The 23949-nt window shown below is 33.7% G+C and overlaps 4 protein-coding genes, 2 long non-coding RNA genes and 1 other non-coding gene across 7 annotated transcripts; 2 read left to right on the top strand and 5 right to left on the bottom strand.

The window, feature by feature from the left end:
- Nucleotides 1-476: 476 nt before the first annotated feature.
- Nucleotides 477-1284, bottom strand: LOC108829718 (uncharacterized). The gene is made up of 2 exons (XR_001946059.2): nt 1069-1284; nt 477-818 (listed from the first exon to the last, which is right to left on the bottom strand). It is a non-coding gene; the product is annotated as an uncharacterized LOC108829718 (long non-coding RNA).
- Nucleotides 1285-10471: 9187 nt separating this feature from the next.
- TRNAL-AAG (transfer RNA leucine (anticodon AAG)) lies at nt 10472-10552 on the bottom strand. Its single transcript has one exon. It is a non-coding gene; the product is annotated as a tRNA-Leu (tRNA).
- Nucleotides 10553-10972: 420 nt separating this feature from the next.
- LOC130507947 (uncharacterized) lies at nt 10973-12301 on the bottom strand. Its single transcript, XM_057002819.1, has 3 exons — nt 12065-12301; nt 11347-11619; nt 10973-11115 (listed from the first exon to the last, which is right to left on the bottom strand). Exons 1-3 carry the CDS (start codon nt 12083-12085, stop codon nt 11068-11070), a joined length of 342 nt encoding a protein of 113 aa, XP_056858799.1. The 5' UTR covers nt 12086-12301; the 3' UTR covers nt 10973-11067.
- Nucleotides 12302-13143: 842 nt separating this feature from the next.
- Nucleotides 13144-13758, bottom strand: LOC130508656 (uncharacterized). Its single transcript, XM_057004268.1, is given in 1 exon segment — nt 13144-13758. A coding segment is annotated over 1 exon segment (615 nt).
- Nucleotides 13759-16276: 2518 nt separating this feature from the next.
- LOC108819615 (uncharacterized) lies at nt 16277-17450 on the top strand. Its single transcript, XR_001944271.2, has 2 exons — nt 16277-16666; nt 16763-17450. It is a non-coding gene; the product is annotated as an uncharacterized LOC108819615 (long non-coding RNA).
- Nucleotides 17379-18708, bottom strand: LOC108819605 (DNA-directed RNA polymerase II subunit 4). The gene is made up of 6 exons (XM_018592665.2): nt 18549-18708; nt 18310-18418; nt 18117-18194; nt 17933-17966; nt 17770-17838; nt 17379-17645 (listed from the first exon to the last, which is right to left on the bottom strand). The coding sequence occupies exons 1-6, from the start codon at nt 18595-18597 to the stop codon at nt 17568-17570; spliced, it is 417 nt and encodes a 138-aa protein (XP_018448167.1). The 5' UTR covers nt 18598-18708; the 3' UTR covers nt 17379-17567.
- Nucleotides 18709-19774: 1066 nt separating this feature from the next.
- On the top strand, nt 19775-22678 carry LOC108818454 (26S proteasome non-ATPase regulatory subunit 12 homolog A). The gene is made up of 11 exons (XM_018591428.2): nt 19775-19932; nt 20017-20211; nt 20597-20704; nt 20801-20905; nt 20990-21046; nt 21138-21334; nt 21433-21532; nt 21624-21736; nt 21825-21978; nt 22057-22134; nt 22220-22678. Exons 1-11 carry the CDS (start codon nt 19930-19932, stop codon nt 22436-22438), a joined length of 1329 nt encoding a protein of 442 aa, XP_018446930.1. The 5' UTR covers nt 19775-19929; the 3' UTR covers nt 22439-22678.
- The last annotated feature ends 1271 nt before the right edge of the window (nt 22679-23949 follow it).

Genomic DNA, 23949 nt, shown 5'->3' with positions numbered 1-23949 from the left:
TTGATTATATGTTTAAAATTTAGTTATAGTTAAGGGCAACATATTTCTAGTACGTTTTAGGCGCCCGAGGAATCCGGCACTGGCTTCAATGCAGGAGGTGATGCATGAATGCATCAAACCAAAACAAAGGAAACAGAACCAGTGGTAGCTAAAACAGCGAGGAACTAAAAGGAAGGCATTGTTAAGGGACGTTCTTTATTGCAGTTGCTTTTCGCAATCACTCGTTTCTCCAAAATGGCATCAAATTATTTTGCAAAGCAGAGTTGAGGAATAGACGGTTAACAACGACACATCACATTTTTTCCTCATTTCAGAGACATACTAGATTAAGAATAGTCTAAGTTGACTGATATGAAACTAATGGATATCATATGATGCTTGAGACGCAAAGCAAGTTTCTTTTAAGAGTATCATGTAAACAAGATTATCAAATTAAAAAAAAAGATTATCAAATTATAAATCACGACAACGTCAAAACTTTTAATACTTTTAACTCCACTTCATTTTGCGATTTTATTGTCTTACAATCAATACTCAAGCAAACTTACAAAGTTACGAACAGCCAAGAATACACACACAGCATAACAAATATAACAATAATTGACATAAATGTTAAAAAGTACAAGATTTCCTCCGTACATTATTTAACCTGGCGTTGGCTTTGACTTTGTTTCACATGGGTGACACGCCGGAATAAAGCATTAGGAAAACGACTCGTTGGTACCTCCAGGAATGCCGGAACTATATTCCAGCAGCGATGAAAGTTTCCTGGACGACACTTCCACAACCTCTGTCACTTCCTCTTCTTCTGTTACCTTCTTCACCATGCATCATTATCATATATGTATACAGTTGTCATTAGAATCTTTGCGATGGAAAGCGATACGCAAAGTCATAATTAAGCATATTACGTAAGACGTAAAAAGAAAGAAATTCCAATTAATAGTATCATGCATTCTTTTACGAGTTGAGTATTTATACTATCAGTTGCTCTAAAATATAACTCGTACACTTTTCATAACACACACTCACTTTATTTATTAATTGCTGAATTGATTGTATACTCACCGGAAAATTACTTGGAGAAGATCTTACACCGAGAAACTTGACGAGTAGAGATTGCAGAATCTCGTGGATGAAATTAAAAGGGATGTAGACGTAAGAAAAAACTCCATTTTCTCTTCTTCCTTCTTTATCCATCTCTTATTTTATTTTATTTTCTTGTAATTGTGTGTTTAGAAGAGACTAATCGGGATCTTTAATAGTGTTCAAATCACTCATCGTTGATTCTTGGTCAACTTTCGGCGTTTACGTTAATTGCTATAAAATATATTTATTTAAGCGTAACAGCTCACCAGTCGCATATATTCCTATTATTGCATGATTTTTTTATGAATAAAAATATCCCAAAGATCATTGCACGTTTATCGTTTGCAATTAGTTGTATTTATTTAAAATCTGACACATATTCGTTTGTTCGGATTAGCGATGTTAGGAACTGTCAAAAAGTATATTCGTTGATTTCATATATCGTAGTCGATCAGAATATATACGTGAAAAAATATATATACGTGAAGTAGTAGAAGTATACAGCAACTTATTCTGTTAAAATTACTCGTGGTGATAGTAGTCGGCTTAACCTCGGATAATAACAGAAAATGATACTGTATGAAATATTATACTCTGTGTTTTTGCTACAAAAATATCCAAATAAAAAAACTGATTTCAAACAAAAGTATATAACACTAGCTAGTAATTATTTATAGTTTCACATCCAGGCTCTTTGTTGATAATTTTAATGAAACCGCACCTGCCTTTTGTTCGAGAGCTTCTAATAATGTTGACCCCGATCTTATGCCATGGGTATTAGTTGTCGGTTAGTTCACACATGCTTTTCAATAATACTTCAAATCTTTTTCAAAAAAATAAAATAATACTTCAAATCTTCTCAAATTCTCAAATCTTTCCAATGCATTATTGATGACTTTCTTGAGTTTTCAATTCATCATCATATGTAGATTGATAAACTAAATTTAGCCCAAGTAAAGCAGGTGCAATCATGACTTTTACTATATACTAACTTAATATTTTGGGAGATAAGCCTTACAATTAATTAAGTGTAACAAAAACTTCCATGGTGTTATTCTTCATATGATCGAAGTTTAATTTACATATTTTCAGATAAACAAATCGTCTTCTCGAATATTTAATAACACAATTACCAAATTGATGATAGTACTAAGCGACTAAGCAATTACCGGAGTGGTCAGTAATATTCACATCCGACTAAGCAATTAGCTTAATTTTAACCTATAACAGAGCTATGTGCATATAGTAAAAGAGAGAGACGATGGATTTAAACATATATAAAAGAAAGAGTCATCACATTTCCATATCTGAATGACAAGTCGATATGTATATTGATAAAGAAGAATTCTTTCAAGCTTTGACGCAGCTGAAGATGCTTCTCCTCGCCTGTTTCCAAACAACCATATTCTTATGTTACTTCATAGTCATCCATCATAATCAAGACATGCTAATCAAAATAAAATTATGTTCAAAAATTTAAGGTCCTTTAAATATTTTAACAAAACCTAAGTGATCGTGATTACATTGAGTACTTTCAAAAATCGTTAACAAGGTCAGCATGTTCAGGTGCCCGCCATTTTCTACTTTCTTCATGTTTACTAAGACAAGTCATTGCCACATCACTAGCCATAGGAGTATATCCAAAACGGTCAATCCTTGCAACAAGCTTCGCATGTTTTTCCATAACATATATACCCTTAGTACTTAAGTACATGTGGATAACCCCCTTGGAGTGGATATACACCACTCCACCAACCAAATATTTGAGGAGTTCTATATTAACAGGTGAAGGCTTGCCTATACTTCTCCAAAGAGTCTCTTTGGGATTGTGCAACATAAATACATTGTATTTTCGATTTCTAGAAAAATATGGAATATTTTACTTAAGCATATCTTATGTTTTACCGTAAAATTGTTTGTCTAATACTTGATGAGAAACCGAACAAGAAATTTAAAAGCTATAAAATATCAAGCTTCTCAAATAAGATTAGTCTTAATGAGCTATATAATTGGTGTGATGATGCTCTTTTGAAAAGTGAAATTGAAAGCTTGGTTGATGCACTTGAGAATTTTAAATTTTTGCTTGGTATTGTTATTTGGCATAATATTTTACTTGGATTAATATGGTAAGTAAAAAACTTCAAAATAAAACTAATATGTATTGATAATGCCATAAAACAAGTAAAAGGTATGATGTACTTTTTTGAGAAATATAGAAATAATAGATTTAGGTCTATATGAACATAGCTAAAGATCTGTTCATGAGATGGCTATTGATGCTATATTTCTCAATCATATGTTTTCTCAAAAATGTCGTGAGATGATCAATTGTGAGGTATTGATGCTATATTTTCCAATCACACATTTTCGCGTTTTCTTTTACCAATATTGTGAAATAATTAATTGTTATGTTAGGTATTGATGTTATATTTCTCGACCATATTTTTCTCAATACCTTTTCTTTTACCAATATATAAACATAGCTATAGATCTTGTTCATTAGCAACAACGTCGTGAAATAACTAAGTGTCAGAGTTGTTGAAAAAGGAAAAAAGTAAGCGTCAGAGTTTAAAACTTATTTTGTTGATAATTTTAATGAGAAAAATTATCGGGACTTGTGTTTTGTTTGAGAGCTTCTAATAACGTTATGCCATTTATATTCGTTGTCAGTTCGGTTACCACATGCTACTCAATAATATTTCCCATTTTACATGAAGTTTAACCAAAGACATGTATATTAAAAAATAGAGTCAATTGGGTGAATATACCCAAATCACCAGCAAATTAAGAAACTACCCTAAAGCAAGAAAAACTCGGATTCACTATAGATATTTTCATCCCCTTTTCTATTATACCCCTGCCCTAAAATTTCATACGTTTCTCTTTCTTTCCGAGATACATATATCTCTCATTTATCTCTCATTTATCTATTTCTCCCAATTTTCTCAACCCTATTAAAATTAAAACTTCTCCTAAATCAATTGATTCTCTTAATCTCCTATCTACTCCATTTTCTCCACTCTACATCTTCGTCACTGTTACAAATAATATCGATGTTGAATATACCTGATAAAGAGAAGAGAGAAAATACAATATAAAACAACGGTAACATTTTTTATAACAGCTAACCAGACATCTATCAGTTAATGGAAGCATGTAATATAAAATGTAACTGCTAAGTTTTGACGCGCAATGTTATGTGACTTGTTAGACCGGAAACAAATTTCGTATCATTTAACAAACCATGTATGTTAGAAATAGACATTTAACACTAACCTGAAACATTTAACGTTAACCGTTAAGAATATATTAGTTCAATAGATAATGATTAAGTTAATACGATAATATTTTTCTTACCATTTAACAAAATATATACCAGGTGTCAATATATACTTTTAAGATCTTGGCAACCAATTTAAAACAACGATAACATGTTTTATAGCAGCTAACAAAGCATGTATCGGTTAACGGAAGCATATTATATAAAATGTAACTGCTAAGTTTTGACGTGCAATGTTATGTGACTTGTTAGACCGGTAACCAATTTCGTATCATTTTAATAAATTATGTATCATCCAATGTTAGCTACTTATTAATATCTTATAAATTGTAACAGCTAACCAAAAAAATTACCTGCTCACTATACTCACCTCCATCATCTTCGTGGTCTTCACCAAGCCATCAACTTCCGGGATTTGATTCCCGAGTTCTGAAAAAAACCATCTCTGTTTCGACTGGAAAAATGGAGGAACAAGAAATAGGAGTTTCCAATATAGTTAATTTCCTCACCAATTGAATCAATCCAGCAAGTAATAGAAGAGCCAGAAAATGATTTGGGAAGATCTTAATCAATTAGAGTCTGTGTAATTGGAGACTCTTAATTTTAAGTAGAGATGGAGATGAAATGGAAGAAGAATAAGAGAAGAGAGAGGAAGAAGAATATTGTTTGGTGAAGAGACACAAAAAAGGAAAGGAGAGAGAATGCTGAGATCATTTGGGCAGGGGCAGATTATTTGGGCAGGGGCAATATTGAGTTATAGATTTGTCAATAGTGTCAATAATAGTGTTAGGGTAGTTTGCTAATATTAGTTTTTTGTAGGTATATGGAGCCTAATATCTCTAAAAAATATTATATAAACATTTTTTCCGTCTAATAAATTATTAATAAGAGTCTGGGTCCAAACCGGGCCAAGCCCAACCAAAAACAAAGACTATATAGGCCCGAGAACAACAAACCCAAAACCCGACATAAAGGGTAAACTTAAACAGGACAAGCCCAACCCTAAAACCTGACGTCGCTTCATTGTAGCCACGCGTCCAGGTCTACCAACTCCAAAGCTTCCACGCATGTAGATCTCCCCATCGAACGGGATACGCGTCATCTAAACCACCCATCGAGATCCAAAGGTCGAGGTTTCCACCGGAGCAAACGAATCGACTAGTAATTCGCCAGAACACGCCGGAGAACAACCACCGCACCCACACATCATCGCCAAACTTCATATCACCGGAGAGCTTCATCGAAGATAATCCCGAGATCTCCTCCGGTTCACTCATATCACCGCTGGCGAAAACCCAACACCCGAGATAATCCAAAAAACAGAAAGCAGTCCCGAAACGAACCCTTTCAACATAGAGAAAAACAGAGCCGACAAGAAACAATGCTGAAGAAGCCACCGTCTTTCGGAGTCAGAGCCGGCGAAGCCGCTACTCCCCAGAGTCGAGGTCGGCCGGTCCCTACTACGAGGCACCACCGAAGACTAAATTGAACAAAACCACCGGGAAAAATTGGGAGGAGTTACTCTCCCAATATACATGCAAACCGAAAAAGCAAAGAAAAAACCGAAAAGCCGGACCGGCGGTGGCTAAGAGCCCCCGAACTGCCAGCCGGAAACACTATTCCGATAACGAGGATCTAGTGAGAGGTCAGAGCAAAAAACGTAGAGAGAGAAACTAGATTCTGTGACATGTGCATTCTTCATAAAAAAACATTATATAAACATAGCTATAGATCTTGTTCATAGCTATAACGTCGTGAAATAAGCAAGTGTCAGAGTTAAAATTTATTTTGTTGATAATTTTAATGAGAAAAATTATCGGGACTTGTGTTTTGTTTGAGAGCTTCTAATAACGTTAGAGCATCATCAACGGTGGTTGCTACAAAAGGGGATGCTTAAATTTTTTTTTTTTTCTTTGTGATTTTTTTTTTTAAAAAAAAATTAATAAAAGGACCAGTGACGGGCCACCACGTGTTCAGTAGGATCCGCAAAAATACCAAACACCAACGCTTAATTAGGCGTTCTTCTTCTTCCGTTTCTTCTCTTTTCTTCTTTTTTTAATTAAAATATTCATAAGCCACCATTAAACCACTAGGGTTAATGGTGCTCTTATGCCCATGTATATTCGTTGTCAGTTCGGTTACCACATGCTTTTCAATAATATTTCCCATTTTACATGAAGTTTAGCCAAAAACATGTATATTAAAAAATATTATTTTTATTAAAAACACTTGATTACAAAAAGTAATATTATTCCTAACAATTAATATAAACAGCACCTTAACTTTTTTTTTTCAACACCTTAACTTTTTAGACAGTTTCCAACAGTTATTTCATTTATTTTAAAATTTAATATAATTTTTGTCAACAATATATTATTTTATTAGTTTTAGATTAAAAGTTTAAAAATTTCATATAAGTTGAAACAAAATATTATTCTCGAAGACATCAACTATATCGAAACATAGGAGTAGTGTAAATCTTCTCAAACTCTCAAATGTTTCCGGTGCATTATTGATGACTTTTTTGAGTTTTCAATTCATCATCACATTTGTAAATTGATATACTAAATTTAACCCAAACAAAGTAAGTGCGATCCACAATAATATATATAATAGAATAATATTTTGAGAGAGAAAAAGTATCTACTTTGGTTCCGGCAAATGGCCGGTGCATGAGCATGTGTATCATCGCCGGAGCTTTCCGTTTCTTATATTTCTTCCGTTTAACTGTCTGTTTTTTGAGTATTTTTCGTTTCCTCTCCTTTACCGCTTTGCATGAGCTCTGGTTGAGCCGCCATCTGTTCGTTTTCTCGGGAGTGAACCGAGCTTTATGGTGATCATGCTGCTGGATCATGGTGCGGTTGTATGGAGGTGATGGTGTGATGTGGTCGTCTTACAAGTTTAAGGTTCAATTCCGGGAGACAGAGGCTTCTACAGCTCCGTCGTTGGCTCTTGACTACCAGGGGTGAAGACTTTTATAGCCTTGCGTCATCGGTTCTAGGTATTTCAATCCTTGCGTGAGATAAGGTTTTGGTCCCGATTTTGGTCCAGGGGTTGTGCGCGTTGGTTCAAGTGGTTCGCGGCTTACTCAGGCGGATGAGATCTTGAAAGTTTCGATGAAGCTCTCCGCAGTGAAGTTGAAGCGTTGAAAAAAAGTGATGGTTTCAATGGAGGCTCGCCGTTAATACGAGTTCCGAGGTGATTTTGCGCCGGTGGCATCTCGAAATAGCGACAGTCAAAATGAAGTGGTTGAAACGCGTATCACTTTAATGGTAAAGATCTCAACACACGTCCTGCTTTCTTGGCGCGTGGACCAGAAACGAGTAGACCGTGTGTAATCGGTCTGGGCCGTAGGTCCGTTTTTTGTCTTATTTTGCTTCTATATGTTAGATTTTTGGTAGTGTGTTTGTCGGGCCTTTGACCTTGTATCTTTTGGGCTTCAGCCTTGTATCTTTTGGATTTCAGGTTTTTAATATAATTCGGGAAAAAAAAGCAGGTGCGATCATGACTTTTACTATATACTAACTTAATATTTTGGGAGATACGCCTTACGACTGAAACAAAAACTTTCATGGTGTGATTCTTAAAGTACATATTTTTTAGATAAGCAAAACTTATCTTCTCGGATATTACTAACACAATTACCCTATTGATGAAAGATTATCTTAAGTTTTTTTTGTTGAGCTTTAAAAAGTAGGAAAGCAATCATTATTGCTTTGAATGTCATTAAAAAGATGCACTGATTGAATATCTCGGGTCATGGGTTACCTGAAAACATAGGAATTCCTCTTATCCAAAATAAATAGGGTGAATTTGCGAGATGACCAAATTCATAACGAAAATTAAGTAGATGACAGTGATGTTGACATAATGAAGAAAGTATCATTTGTGCTCCAATTTATTCGGTTGTACCCTCTTCAACTACAAGTCATCGGTAAAAAAAAAAAAGATGACATCAACGCTTTAAGATATGGACACTTTTAATAGACAGCTGTTTAGAATGTGAGACATAGAAAGTATCCACGTAACTTCTGTTTCCTACCTCTAATTAATAAATCTATATTCTACTCAGATTATAAACCAAATATAATGTGTAATTGTTTTACTATATTACACCATATCCATCCACTTAAATATTCCTAACCTAGATATATCAATCTACATCCAAAATATAAACAATTTCTCACGTTTTCAAATATCAAGTGTACCAGTATCATCTCACTATACTATATGGTGGATATAGTATAGCACGTTTACAATATATTGTGAAGTAATAGAATTCTTTTTATTGGTGATAGTATAGTATAGTACATATTGATGAACTAAATAGAATACTTTTTATTAATCGTCAAATGGAACGATACATGATAAGATCTCTAAACTCAAACCTCAACCCCACCTTCTAAATACTAAAACTTAAATCCTAATCACTAAACCCTAAACCCAAATAAAATGGAACAATATATATATAGTATGGTACATATTGGTGAACAAAATAGAACATTCTTTACTAAACCCAAAATCTTAATCACTAAACTCTAAACCCAAGTATAAAACCTAAACCCAAATAGAATGAAACAAACTAAACTCAAATTTCAACCCCAACCTTCCAAATACTAAACCCTAAATCTTAATCACTAAACCTTAAATCCAAGTACAAACCCTAAACCCAAATAGAATGGAACAAACTAAACTCAAATAAAATGGAACAAACTAAACCCAAACATGAACTTCCACCTTCCAAATACTAAACCCTAAATCTCAATCACTAAACCCTAAATCCAAGTATAAACTCTAAACCCAAATAAAATGGAAAAAAACTAAACCCAAACCTTAACCCCCATCTTCTAAAAACTAAATCTTAAATCTTAATCACTAAAACCATGTATAAACCCTAAACCCACATAGAATGGAGCAAAATGCATTGTATAAAACAAAAATAATACATTTTTTATTAATTGTTAAATGGAACGATATATGATAAAATGTATAGTAACAAACTATTTTGCATTACATAACATGAATATAACATTCATAATACATATTGTTTTACTATTCTATTTCATATGCATATAATAGAATAGAACACAATATTACAAAAACTGTTCATCTTCTCCATCAATTCTGGATAATTTACAACGATAAAAATAATTGTAACAAGCGGCATATGTGGGATTAGTACATGTAACCGCCTAGTAAACCGAAGAGATTAGGGCGATGGAAGGAAGAGCTGACACACCTCACGGCGGTGCCGTTTACGTCGTCGGCGATTCCATAGATTTCAGACGCGCGGAGCTTCCTGTCTGTAGCCAAGCGACCCGTTGTAGATGAGTCTGTTACTTTCTCGTCTCTTCTGTAAATTTTGAAAGCAGTGAACCAACAACTCAGACAACTGAATCCTCTTTGCAAACGCCTTTTGTTAGTCGAGCTAGTGTCAAGATTGTAATCAGAGAACGCAGTGGAAACAATCTGAGAAGAAACTACTCAAAAGATTGTGATTCTGGAATGGACACGTTTTATTTTTCCAGAATACTAATTATTAATTTAATTTTTCTTTTATAGCAGGTTTCTCCGGTTTCAAGCAGGGGCAATACAGCAATATTATATAAAAGACATGTGAAACAGTGAAAAGTTAGGATAATTAGCTACTCAATGAATTATTAATTGTTTGATGGCTGTAGAGTGCAATTTCCCAAATAAATACCTGTGGTAGAAGGTCCAAATACGGTTACGGATCTGAAAACCAAAGCTTGAAATATAAAAAAAAAACAAAAAGTATGTTGACAGTGGGATTTGAACCCACGCCCTTTCGGACCAGAACCTTAACCTGAATGGACACGTTTTATTTTTCCAGAATACTAATTATTAATTTAATTTTTCTTTTATAGCAGGTTTCTCCGGTTTCAAGCAGGGGCAATACAGCAATATTATAAAAGACATGTGAAACAGTGAAAAGTTAGGATAATTAGCTACTCAATGAATTATTAATTGTTTGATGGCTGTAGAGTGCAATTTCCCAAATAAATACCTATGGTAGAAGGTCCAAATACGGTTACGGATCTGAAAACCAAAGCTTGAAATATAAAAAAAAAACAAAAAGTATGTTGACAGTGGGATTTGAACCCACGCCCTTTCGGACCAGAACCTTAATCTGGCGCCTTAGACCAACTCGGCCATATCAACTTTTTGTTCTATAGATATAGCAATTATTATTTGTCGAATAAATAATGGAAAAGGTTAAACCATAAATAAAAGGATCGGTTAATGTAATCAAGCAGTGAGAAGCCAGTCTGAAAATTAAAAGTGAAGAGACGAGCGTAAACTCAGAGATACTTCTTGGGCTTATATTAAAGTCCATTAGAGAATCAAATAATGGTGGTCTCTTTGTTTTGTCTACAAATCTATTGTGTTTTTTAGAGTGAGAATTTAATCTTCTGTACATTTTTTTACAAAAAATTGTCATCCAATAGGCCTTAATGTTTCTGAACCATGGATACTGTTGTGGTCAGTAATATTCACATTGGACTAAGCAATCAGCTTAATTTTAACCTAATCTTCTTCTTCTAATAGAGCTATGTGCATATGGTAAAAGAGATAGACAGATGGATTCAAACATATATAAAAGAAAGAGTCAATCACATTCATTTTCCATATTTGGATGACAAGTCAATATGTATATTTGATAGAGAAGAATCCCTTCAAGCTTTGACGCAGCAGTTGAAGCAGCTGAAGATGCTTCTCCTTGCCTGTTTCCAAACAACAACACCATTTTCTTATGTTATTCCATAGTCATCAAACATGATCAAGACAAGGCTGATCAATAAAACTATGTTCAATAATTTAAGGTACTCCAGATATTTTCAGCAAACCCTTAAGATATATAAGACACATCTTGGTTACAAAACTACGTCCTAAATGCAAATTTTTATGCTTGAAACGATCAAATCAAAGACAAAAAAAATGGTTGGGAATCTTACAGAAGGGGAATGTGGTTGGTGAGGGTGGTCAGGAGAGAAATGTCGTTTGTTTTCACTATGGACAGTGGTGAGCTTAGAGATTGGTGCTGATGACTCGGGTGGCTTAATGAGTTCTTCTTCGTTGCCGAAACTAGCTAGAGAAGGGTCTCTCTTGTTTTGTTTCCTCATCTCTCTGATCTTGGTGAAATCCATCGAGTAATCAGGCATTGCTCCTCCTCCTCCTTTCTGGTCCCAGTCACCAAACTGTGGCACAGATAGCCATGGAGAGTTCTTCTGCACAATTTAACAAAAGATTTCACATTAATTGCATTTTAGACTTTAGAAAAAAATCACAGAACTGTTCAGTTGTTGCTTTACTGGTCTGTTTCTAAGCTTTGAAATTATAAAGATTGACAATGATCGAGTAAAGTATTATTATATTTTTATAAATCCAAGAAGGTAACCAAAGTTCTGAAAATACAGAGTTGGTGACAACGTTTCTGACTTTCTGTTTCTGGTTACTCAGACTTAGATTTTCATAACTATAACAGTATCACTATTCACTAGTGCTTGGAGCTTGTTAAAAGTCTGAAACCCAAGTTCGATGCCCGACAAGATCCAAACGGTAGCAACAAAACAAGCAAATCTCGAGATATACTTAGTCCAAAACTAGAATTGATCAGAAAAACATACAACATAGAAGAGAAGTAAAACAGATGAAAAAGAAGATGGTGCGTACCTCTTTTCGGTCCTCCTCCATTTGATTCAAATCTGTCAAAGAGAAGCCTGTAGATAGATGAGAAACAGAGAGATCGGGTGACCTTTTATGTTATGTTTCGTGTATCTGCCGATATGATGATGATGCTAGCGAAAGATAAGCTGGAGAGACAGGCAGGATCGTATATACTATATATGTTAAAGATGTCAAATTATTACAGCAAAAAGACAGCTCGACTTGTATCAATCAAAATGATTTTTCAGTTTCTTTATTTCTGTCATGGCCATTGGCTCAATGATAACGTATAGGTAGCTATAAACAATTACAGAAAGTCCGAGGTTGTGTGTAATAATCACGAGAATGCCATTTACGAATTATTTACAACTCTTTTGTATCATAGAAAATAAAAGATTATATTTATGTTTTTTTTCTTGTTACACAAAAAAATCATTTTTATAATTTCAATATAACTTATTTTACATTTAATATTAACTGAACACTTCATTGATTCAAAAACATTGGTTAAATAGTTATAATTAATAAAAATATAAAGGCATTTCAATCATTTTTAAATGATATATATTCTTTGTAAAACGGATGTAACCTCTTTTTTTGAAAAAACATCCGATAATGTAATTAAAAAGAATTTATATAAAAAATATATTGAGCTCTTTATGATCAACCAAATTAATAATATCATAACTCATGAATCAATCCATATTAGATTGAAAAGTATTTGAGGTGGTATTTGTAAGAAAAATGTACAGAGACAAAGCCATTGGCCAAAGAAGTAAAAAATACGAGACAGAGAGAGAGGCATGTTTTTTTTTTTTTTTTGCTAAATGAGGCATGTTATGTGCCACTCACTGTATTATTCACCCTGTATGAGAGACGCATCACGCATGTTATGTGCCTTCAAACATGTTGCCATGTTGGTGCAGTGATTTGTCATTTGTGATGACTCCATAAGTATCAGAGGTATGAACACCATGCATCAACCTCAAATATAGATTTCTTTATTGGGTCAAATAAATTATTTAGCAACACAAAAATAGTTCAGAACGTTACACGTACCAGACCGAAAAAAATTCATGCGGAACTTAAGACATTAAACCAAAATGTAACATTTTGCCTGAAGAAGACCGGTCTTGGACCCCCGAACCAAACTCCAAACCACCATAATTCCAATTCCCAGTGTTACTATTACTTAGAACCGGTATTTGACTGGCCAACTGAACCGGATAATTTTTCCATTTCGGAACCGGACCGGTTATGAACAATGACTCAACCAACGATCCAGCTTCACTAACAGCCTTCAAAAACTGACCGTTTTCCGGCAACACTCCACCGATCATCTCCAGCACAACGGTCTCGTAATCTCTCGTCTTCTCGACAACAACATGCATCTGACTCGACCGGAAGCTGAGATCCAACGGCGATGAAGTGACACTCGAGACGTGATCCAGCGGCGATGCAGACGAGAACCGCGACGGAGAATCTACGGGGAAGTGATTGTAGTTACAGTTTTGAGTAGTTTCATCTGTTGCTTTTGGCTGATGACAAGGTATTTGCTCTTACTACCACAGTATGGTGTTGAAGAGTTGCCGTAACTGAGAGGCTTCGGCAAGTGAGTGAATCAGTTGTTCTCTTGCTTCGTCTCTTTCTTGGACAGCAAGTTTCCACAACTGATAATAATGCAGAGTTTCTTGGTGCATGTTTATATTCCTTGAGAAAAAAATAACCTGTCAGAAGTTTATAAAAACGAAAGAAAATGTTCAAAAGAAAAAGTTTATAAAAACGACATTTTCAGTGGTTATTATTGAATGTTTTTATTTTGTTTTCATAATTTAGAGTATACTAGCAGAAACATTTACCTCAAAACTCAAGCTATTTCACGCCAAGCCGACAATGAGTTGTGAATCGAGAACGATGAAGAAGAGTTAAGAAATGCGAGGTTTCATTTATAAGAGCATTAACTAGAGTTTGTACATTTGGTAGGGTTATACTTTAATGCTCAGAACAATGATGGAAAGTTTATTTATTCTTTTCGAGCTTGTTGGTTATTGGAGAATATCTTACTGATTTACTTGCATCATGTATTGGTATATGAGGTGATTTAGACATTTTAATTAGGGAAATGTAATATTTATATCCATGAAGTCTTTAAGATCTACTGATTTCTTTTTTGGTCTTCGTTAAAAAGAAGAGTGATATAGCAATTAAAATTGTTTTTATCCACAAAATTGGAGTTGCATCGTTCAAAAACTTACTGATTACTGTACTCGTTGTCCTGAAAATTGGTTTAGACGACAACATGGCGACAAATCAGTGACAATTTGTATGTAACGATTTTTTGAACATTGCTTCTGCTTATACAATCATGTATTCATGTACTAGGTTCGGCCCGCCCTACGGGCGGGATATAATTTTATTGTGATTTAGATTATTTTTTTTTTGTATGAATTTATGGTTTGTGTTTTATGTTTGCATTTGCAAGAGATATATGATACTGGTTTTTGTTTTTTTTTTTTTAAATTTAGATAAAAAGAAATTATATGTGATAAGTTTATTTACATGTATCACCCCCGCGGGAGTTTGCTAACAACATAACTTGATTAAAAAAATAACTATACTATGACACATAACATCAAATAAATGATCGGGCGGCGCTTCGCGCCGGATATGCTTAACATGTGATGTATATAATTATATAATTGCATATTTTCATTACATGTGTTTTATATTTTTATTTGCAAGAAAAATGTATATAACGTTTATGGTTTTTATAAATATTGAGCATGGAGTGAACTAATTCTTGTATGATATTATTATTTATTTCGTTTGGTTTAATATTTGGAAGTAATAACTGGATAAATGTTTTTGGTTGTTTTTAAAAAATAGAAAACATGAGTCTGTAAATTGATTTATATTTATTTGTAATGTGCTTAGTTTGAGTGAAGTTTTTAGTATTTCATATATTGGCCAGTAACCATTAGGGCTATTGGCAGTGGGATCAAAAGTTAACAACTTTGGACTTTTTGGAATGTGTTTTGTGTTATAAATATTAACATGCAGATCAAGTTAACATGAAATTTTAAAATTTATTTTTCATAAAGATTTGTCTTCTAAGACAGTGTACCGAGTTTTGCTTCAAAATGTCTTTGAGGTAGGAAATTGTGTTCACAAAGAATCGTTGGTGGTGGCTCTATTTTTAGCTAGTCGTTAGAGTTTTTTTCGTCGGTAGCAGAAAACCAAAAAGTTTGTATAACTGGGTAAACGGCATATAGATCTCAAACTTTAATTTAATCTTTGCGCTATTTTCAAATTGTAAAAAAAAAATAGATGCTAATTTTGTTACAATCAGACTGTTTCGAAGGCATGTCGGGTAAATATTTTTAGTATACATTCTGTCATTATTTTTATCGGCATGAATCTTCTTATGTAAATATATTTAATATATTGGTCTATACAATATGAGAAAATAGTGTCAATGTAATAGCTTAATAACTATTTAAAAGAAAATTCAAGCAAAACAGATCAAAAACCATGGAAAATGAGAAGCTTATAACCTGTAAAGGTCAAAATGCATTGGAACTGATTGGTTGTTCAGAAAAAAAAAGCATTGGAACTGATTGAATATGTTTTAAAAACGTATAAATTTACTATATGTTGTTTATAGTAAAAGCAATCGTGACATTTACTTTGTAGTTTTTCTAGAACAATACATATATTATGTAGAAATTGTTATATTTAGTTCCATCATATGTTGGTTTCTGTCATCTTCCCCTCACAAATACATTTGATGTCACTTCTCCACCACTTCCATCCAGGAAAGAGGCAATTCGTAAAATATAGTTTCATTAACCCCTGTAATTTTGGCTCATGAATAATTTGAAACCTAAGACTTTAGACTAATTTCCGGCTACCTAATAATTATTGATCATTTAATTTTTAGTTGTATCCTTATTTTTTTATTTTTTTCTATTGGAAATTTGAAAATTCTAAAATTTCTGTCTTTCACAAAATAATTAACCACTTACTTTTCACATATATTTTTTTAAATTATGTTTTAGATTGCATTAACCGTGTGTTTTTTCTTAACCATACTTTTTAATGATACTAACTATTTTAATTTCAATATATGGATAATTTAATACAGTTCTTGTACTTAGTTATATATTTTTATAATACATATTTATCTTTATTAATATATTTATTGACCGTATAGTGTAAATGGTGTTGAGCTCCACTACTCTTACATCATCTCCTTTCTCTCACTTCCCTCGTCGTCAACGCCTCACAGCTCATCTTCTCCATTTCACTTCCTTTCCAATTCACCAACCTCAGATTCTCCTCTCTCTCTCTCTCTCCTTTCCAATTCACCATCGGCCTCCGAAACTACCTCTCGGATCCAGACTTCTGCCGCCGCGTTCGTGTCTCTTTTAGCTTCGGCTCTTCATCTCCGGCCACTGGCTTCGGCGGCCTCTGCTCCGCGGATGTGTCCTGTTTGTCTACTGGAGTGATCGAGAGAATAGGATTAAAATGGTTTGTGTGACTGGTTTACTTTATGCCATGCTCTTCGATCTCAAGCAGCGATGGGTGTTAGAGTTCCCAATCATTGAGGTTTGTGTCATTATGATTCTTTTTTTTTGTCTCTATGATTCTTGATTCATCGATTTGTGTTATCTCCGCTTATTATTACTGTTTTGATTTACACAGTGCCAACGTCTTCAGCTTCAAGATTTCTGAGTATGTATGTGAACGGCGTTGCTGTTGGAGATTGAAGAGACTTATAAATCCTAACTTTTGGTGTGCAGATAAGGAGGACAAATCCAAACCCCGACGGATGTCATCTAAACCCCAACGAACGGAATCATCACACCATTTAAGCAGATCGATAAGTGGGAAGAACCCTAAAAGTGGGACGAAGCGCTCAGAGAGCGTAAGGGCTGCCGCAGACCGGGCCGTGTTCAATACCAAAACAAAGCCCATATATAAAAAAAAGTCCATAAACATTGCGGCAGTTTTAATGAAACGAAGCGTTTAAAGAAAAGTGGACACCTGTCAGCCTCTCCTTCCTCGACTTAATGACGTGGCACAACAGGAGAGAAGGAACATTTTTTTATATATATAGATTCACATTGCCGATAAGCTATCATCCGTCTTATTTATCACCAACTTCTTTATCTTGTCAACAGAGAACACGCCAGAGAATAAAGTGATAGATTTGTGTAACGTTTCTCAGCACTGCCTATAGAAGAAGAATGTTGAAGCAAGAGAGCTGGGAAAGAAGAACGTATGAAGCATGAGGTGAAAGCATTTCATGCCAAGGGAAGATAGAATTGCAGCTTCATATTAAAGTATTGTAAACTACATTTCATTAAACATGAAGTTATTATTCTAGAGATTCTGGAAAGCTTTAAATTTCAGACATGAAAAATTAACTCAAGACATCATCTAAAAGGTGAATATAACACCCTCAAATTAAACTGTTTATAATCTTAGATCTCGAGAACTTTCTGCACTACTCAAATCTCTTGACAAGGGAGAGATCATTGAGCATCTTCTCAATCGCTTCATCACTATGAGCTCTTCCTTTTGTCTGCACAAAACATAAGCTTACATCATATCTCAAAAATTCAGACATAACAAGGCTATTAGCCCTTTTTAAATAACTGTTTAATCTCCACTGAACATAAAAACGTAGAATGTTATTTTTTTTTTACCTTGAGAGAAGGAACCATTGCCACTGCTTCTTCAGCAGTTTCAGGACAGAGATTGCCAAGAACACAGAGCTGTTCAATGCAATGGGTTTTAAAAAAAAGTCTTGTGTCAACGACTTAAAGCTGATGACAAAAATCCAATCTCAACAAGATTTAAACATCTTACCTCAAACTCAGTGAGTTGGTGTCTACTCAGGATTCTGTGAAATTTTTGAGTTAAAGGTAAAACATGTTGCAATAAAATCAAACAGCATATTCTCACAAGCGACTTGTAAAAACTAAAAAACTCTCATAAAGATGAAAGCATTGGTTAAATACTAAAAATCAAACTAATCAGAGAAAGAGGATACTCTCGAACTTGTCTAACAGCATCTGGATTCTTGTACCGGCTAAAACGCTTCACATACTGCAAGGACTTCTCAAACACTCTGCAACAATAAAACATATATATATAAGTTCTCTTCTTTCACCAATTAAAGTATTGATTTTTTTTAGAGACTTAATAACAAAAAACAGAGTACAAGTGAATCTCTACAAACTTACTGAGAAACTTGATTCATAGGATCCTCGGAGACTTGCTGAAGCTGTTCATACTTGTGCTCAAGGATCAAAGAGACCTCACAGTTCATTAAGCACTTCGCCTTCAAAAACTCTAATTTGCCAAAACAAACGAAAACCCAATCAAATTGACCTAATTTTAATCGTATTGCACTAAGATCTATTCGAATTAAAATAAAAACCCTAATTTCGCTAAGGACATGGAGAAGGGAATAGAGAAGTACCGTCTCCGATCTTAAGCTCGGCGGCGTTCTCTTCTTCTTCTCCAGACATGGCGTGGCAAATCGATCCCTTTTAGATTTTTTTTTTCCTTCAACTTTGTTTTTTCTCGTCGAACGAGTGAAAAGAGAATTGTGAGGCTAATTAAACAATCTCAGTAATATAAAAAGAAGAATCAAATCCTATTAATAAGGAAATACCAAAAAAGGAAATATCAAAAAGGCCAAATCTAATTTTTAATTTTCTTGGCGGTGTTGTTTTATTGAATGTATAACAATATTTATCATGTTTATATGATGTAAATCAAAATTTTCAAAAAAATATAAATATTTTCTTTTGGTAAATAAAATCGAATAAAAACATGTTTGTCTTAAAAAAATCGAATAATAAAAACATGCATGTCTCACACTTATAACCGGCTTAAATTTTAATTTTAATAAGTAAACTGTAAGATAATAGCATATTACATGTTGAAGCTAACTTTATTAATGTTAAAATAATAGTTTTACGAAACTTCACCACAATTTTTGTTTATTTCTGATTTATATTCGTGAGGTCCTACAGGTACACTGAGCCCAGACCTATACTTGCTTCTTTTCTTAATGGGCAAATCTGCCTCATTCCGACCAATCTTGCAACGAAAACGAACATGAATACGACGTCGGCGAAGTCGATGCTCCTCTATAGTTTCTTCAATTTCAGCGATTGGTTCCACACCTCCATTCATTCTCATCTCTCGAATCTCTGTTTCCATAAGTTTGTTGAACATCTTAGAAAGAACCTCGTCTTCTCTAAACAGATACAGAAGACACCTTATGAGTTTGTCTCCTTCTATAAGCCGCGACCTAAACAGTTTCATCAACTCCATGTACTGCCCGAGTTTCGTTGGACTTAGCCTTTCTCCGATGAACTTCGTTATATTCTGGAAGTGTTGCCTCATTGCCTCACTCCTCATCCTTCGTCTAGACTCGACTTTTTTTACTTCTTCCGGTTTAAGATTTGTACGTATGTGTGTTTGCTTGTGTTATGAGGTGAATAGATCAACATGCGTATTATATAGGCACGAGTTGTTTATGAGATAAATGTGGTTTAGGATCCTAAATTCTAATGAGATAAGGATGGACTAATTAAAATCCAATCAGGAATAAAATAATCTTACTAAACAGGATTATAGTACTAGACTAAACCAATCAGTTTGTTAATAATAGGTAATGGCCCAATAGTGGCCCTTTATTAGAAGAAAACACTATCGGCCCAAGAGTCCGAGCTTTCTTGTTCAAGGGGTTGGGACGATACTCTGCCATTGTTTCTGTGCTCGACTAACTCCATTAGCTTCTCTAATCTCTCTCTCTCTCTTTATCGTCTCCTCTAGATTTTGTCATCGCAATGGCGAGTTCTCGATTTCTCAGATCCGTTATTAGTTCTTGCTCTTGTTTCGAAATTTTCGAATCTCAATTTGTGTGGATTTTTCAGGGGGACAGCGGGAACCTCGAGGCGTCGATAGATCGGCTTCTGAATGAGGAGAAGCAGATGAGACTCGCGGAGAACGTCGCCGGTACGAGGAAAGCGGCTACTGAGATTCTGCAGCTCTGTTTCGAAGCCAAGGACTGGAAACTTCTCAATGAGCAGATTCTCAACCTCTCGAAGAAGCGTGGTCAGCTTAAACAGGTCATCTTGTTAGTTTCTTCGAATCGAGCTTATAGGGAACTCGAAGGAGTTGTTAGGTTGGAGATTTTGCTTGTGTGTGTTACTGTGAATTGCGTAGGATTAGAGGAATTCACCTTCTGTTTTCAATACAGAACTCATTTTCAGTGGAGTTTGCTCTGTGATAAGTTGCTTTTGTGATTCCTGTGATTTGTTAGAGTCCATGGAAGATAGTGATTGGTTGTATTTGATTCCAGTTTATTGGTAGGCTTTAATTAGTTTTGTTTTCAGTGTTTTACTTTGCTTTTAGTGTTGTTCTTAGTAATAGGATAGTTTTACCTTTTTTCATGTTCAAAAACTATATTGAAAGCAAAACGTTATTGAGTTTTGGTGTGAATCGGTTTTGTAGGCTGTGCAATCCATGGTGCAGCAAGCAATGCAGTACATCGATCAGACTCCTGATATAGAAACTCGGATTGAGCTTATCAAGACGCTGAACAATGTTTCTGCTGGAAAGGTGCGGGAGAAATCTGATGGTGTTTCTCTTCAATCATATATTTTTTTGATTGTTTTATGTGATTGTTTTCATTTTTTAACTCCACGTGTGGTGTAGATATATGTTGAAATTGAGAGGGCTCGGCTCACGAGAAAGCTTGCTAAGATTAAGGAAGACCAGGGTCAGATTGCTGAGGCTGCAGATCTTATGCAAGAAGTTGCTGTAAGTCTTTTTTTCTATCTTCAGCTACTTTATTTTCCTGTAATTTTTCTTTCTTAGTTAATCAATTTGATCATGAATAAACAGGTGGAGACATTTGGAGCTATGGCAAAAACTGAGAAAATTGCATTTATCCTTGAACAAGTAAGAACTTGCGTTAAACTGTTGTTTAAAGATATCCACTGGTAATCTCTTTTGTGGTGGTGTGCTAACTACTTTTTGTTAACCTGTGAAGGTCCGCTTGTGCTTGGATCGTCAAGATTATGTTCGTGCACAAATCTTGTCTAGGAAGATCAATCCTAGAGTTTTTGATGCAGATACTAAAAAAGATAAGAAGAAACCTAAGGAAGGTGAGAACATTGTAGAGGAGGCTCCTGCTGATATACCTACTTTGTTGGAGCTTAAGAGAATTTACTATGAGCTGATGATTCGGTAAGCCTTGTATTAGACATGTTTTCCACTGACTTCTGATGTACCATGATTGATTCCAATCTTTCTATAAATAACCATTTAAAAACTCAACCATGTAGGTATTATTCTCATAACAATGAATACCTTGAGATCTGCCGTAGCTACAAGGCGATATATGACATCCCTTCTGTAAAAGAAAACCCAGAGCAGTGGATTCCAGTAAGCTTCATACCATTGGTTGGGTGTTTAGTATAATATACATTTCTATGGTCAGTTTAAGCATAACTTCTCTTTGATCTTCAAACACTAGGTCCTGAGGAAGATCTGCTGGTTCTTGGTCTTGGCACCTCATGACCCAATGCAATCAAGCTTGCTCAATGCAACTTTGGAAGATAAGAATTTATCAGAGATTCCTGATTTCAAGTACTTATCTTTCCCCATAAACTTCTTTTTTTATTGCTGTTTCGGTTTCATATGGTTCTGAGTAGCCTCTTTATATTGTTCGTACCAGGATGCTTCTAAAACAGGTAGTGACAATGGAGGTTATTCAATGGACCTCTCTCTGGAACAAATACAAGGATGAGTTTGAGAAAGAAAGAACCATGGTTGGAGGTTCTTTGGGTGACAAAGCAGGTGAAGATCTGAAACTGAGAATCATTGAACATGTAAGTCTCTCTACTGAGAATCATTGTTGTTGGCAATGACAATTTGCTATAATTAACTTTTTTCTATTTTCTCTACAGAATATACTCGTTGTCTCAAAGTACTACTCAAGGATAACCTTAAAGAGACTTGCAGAGCTTTTATGTCTGAGCATTGAGGTAATTATTGAATTGATCTGATCTCTCTGGTTGTATCAAATACTTTTTTTATTTCTAAAGCTCTTTGTTGGTAATAATTTCCCAGGAGGCGGAGAAGCATCTCTCGGAGATGGTCGTGTCGAAAGCACTGATTGCAAAAATAGACAGACCATCAGGGATTGTGTGCTTCCAGGTCTCAAAGGACAGCAACGAGATTCTAAACTCGTGGGCAGTGAATCTGGAGAAGCTCTTAGATCTTGTTGAAAAGAGTTGCCACCAAATTCACAAGGAAACCATGGTTCACAAAGCCGCACTGAGACCTTGAACATCCATCTGCTCTTCCATGAAACTTTTCAGGATCTTCGTTGAGTTTATTAGCATGTTTGGGTGGAAAAAGACTCCAAACACTTGTTTCCTTGTCAAGACTTCAGATATGTAGTATGGTTTTGTACACTAGTTGGTTTTATCAGCAATTTGTTTTTCAAAGATTTTTGGTGAACTATTTATTTTTAAGATTAAGAAACACAGAGTGTATTCGATCTATAATTTCAAAAGTGATTTGATTTTTAGTAAGCTTTAAAACGATTTTAGGTGAAATGAAGATTTATTATGGCTTTTTTTTAAACCATTCTATGATTTCACTTAAAAAAAACTATAAGATTTTATTTTTTAAACTAATTAATTCCACACTTTAAAATGACTAGAAGAGTTCTAAAATTTTTCTATATATTAAATAAAAAGTCATTTAAGAGCTTTTTGATTATGTGTCAATTATATAGAGAGTTTAGGAAAAATGTTATAATTTGATTGGTTGAAAAATATTCAATTTTAATTATTTTAATTACATATAAAATAATAATAATTCTACTATTAATTAATATCACTTACTAAATATATAGTCTAAATGATATTACCAATAATAATTTACAGTAACTAATTGTCAAAATTATAGAAAGTGTAATAATGTTTGATTAATTCTTTTTACATTTATTTACTACATAAAATAATTAGTAAAACAAAAATTTATAGAAATAGATATATTGATTTCATATTCTTATATAAAACATTATACTCGTCAATCATATAGAGAGTTTAAGGAAAGTTGTTATAATTTGAATTGGTTGAGAAATATTCCATTTTAATTATTTTAATTATATATAAAATAAAAGATAATTCTACAACTAGTTAATATCGCTTACCAAATAGTTTAAATGATATTAGAAATAACAATTTATGGTAACTAAATGTGAAAATTATAGAAAGGGTAATAGTGTTTGATTAAATTTTTTACATTTATTTACTACATAAAATAATTAGTATAACACAATTTATAGAAATAGATATATTGATTTCATATTTTTATATAAAACATTATATTTGTAAATAAAGAATTATGATAATTATTAGTGTTTTATAATGTCAATATATGTCTTATAAGTCATTTACAAAAAAAAATTAAAACATTTAAAAAATTATCTATCACGACATACATAATTATTATATCTCAATTTTAAATTATTTATATGGCCGACAAATTTTTTATTTATATGAGTTTACAAAAAATTATAAAAATAGTATTTCTCATATTTATTAAACGAGAAATCATTTAAGCGACATTTGTTTACATATTGATCATTTATAAAGTCTTAAGAAAAGTATTATAGTTTGTTTGGTTGATAATTTTTAATTTTATTTATTTTAGTTTATATTTAAAATAAAAAATAATTCTAGAACCAATTAATATCACTTACCAAATAATCTAAAATATATTACAAATAATTATTTATGGTAACTAATTGTTGAAATTATATAAATATAACAACGCTTGATCAAATT

This window comes from Raphanus sativus, chromosome 2 (assembly GCF_000801105.2).
Source record: "Raphanus sativus cultivar WK10039 chromosome 2, ASM80110v3, whole genome shotgun sequence".
NCBI lineage: Eukaryota > Viridiplantae > Streptophyta > Magnoliopsida > Brassicales > Brassicaceae > Raphanus > Raphanus sativus.
This window is presented reverse-complemented; position numbering and strand designations above follow the sequence as displayed.

What these genes read in the sequence shown, in the direction of transcription:
- LOC108819605 (XM_018592665.2), bottom strand. Translation starts at nt 18,597, where the DNA reads ATGTCTGGAGAAGAAGAAGAGAACGCCGCCGAGCTTAAGATCGGAGAC. An exon ending in ACCAACTCACTGAGTTTGAG is followed by an intron (nt 17,839 to 17,932) that starts GTAAGATGTTTA and finishes TGCATTGAACAG; the next exon opens with CTCTGTGTTCTTGGCAATCT. An exon ending in CAATGGTTCCTTCTCTCAAG is followed by an intron (nt 17,646 to 17,769) that starts GTAAAAAAAAAA and finishes TGTTTTGTGCAG; the next exon opens with ACAAAAGGAAGAGCTCATAG.
- LOC108818454 (XM_018591428.2), top strand. An exon ending in ACAATGTTTCTGCTGGAAAG is followed by an intron (nt 20,705 to 20,800) that starts GTGCGGGAGAAA and finishes CGTGTGGTGTAG; the next exon opens with ATATATGTTGAAATTGAGAG. An exon ending in AACTGAGAATCATTGAACAT is followed by an intron (nt 21,979 to 22,056) that starts GTAAGTCTCTCT and finishes TTTTCTCTACAG; the next exon opens with AATATACTCGTTGTCTCAAA.
- LOC130507947 (XM_057002819.1), bottom strand. Translation starts at nt 12,085, where the DNA reads ATGGAGGAGGACCGAAAAGAG. An exon ending in TGGAGGAGGACCGAAAAGAG is followed by an intron (nt 11,620 to 12,064) that starts GTACGCACCATC and finishes TAAATTGTGCAG; the next exon opens with AAGAACTCTCCATGGCTATC. An exon ending in ACCAACCACATTCCCCTTCT is followed by an intron (nt 11,116 to 11,346) that starts GTAAGATTCCCA and finishes GTTTGGAAACAG; the next exon opens with GCAAGGAGAAGCATCTTCAG.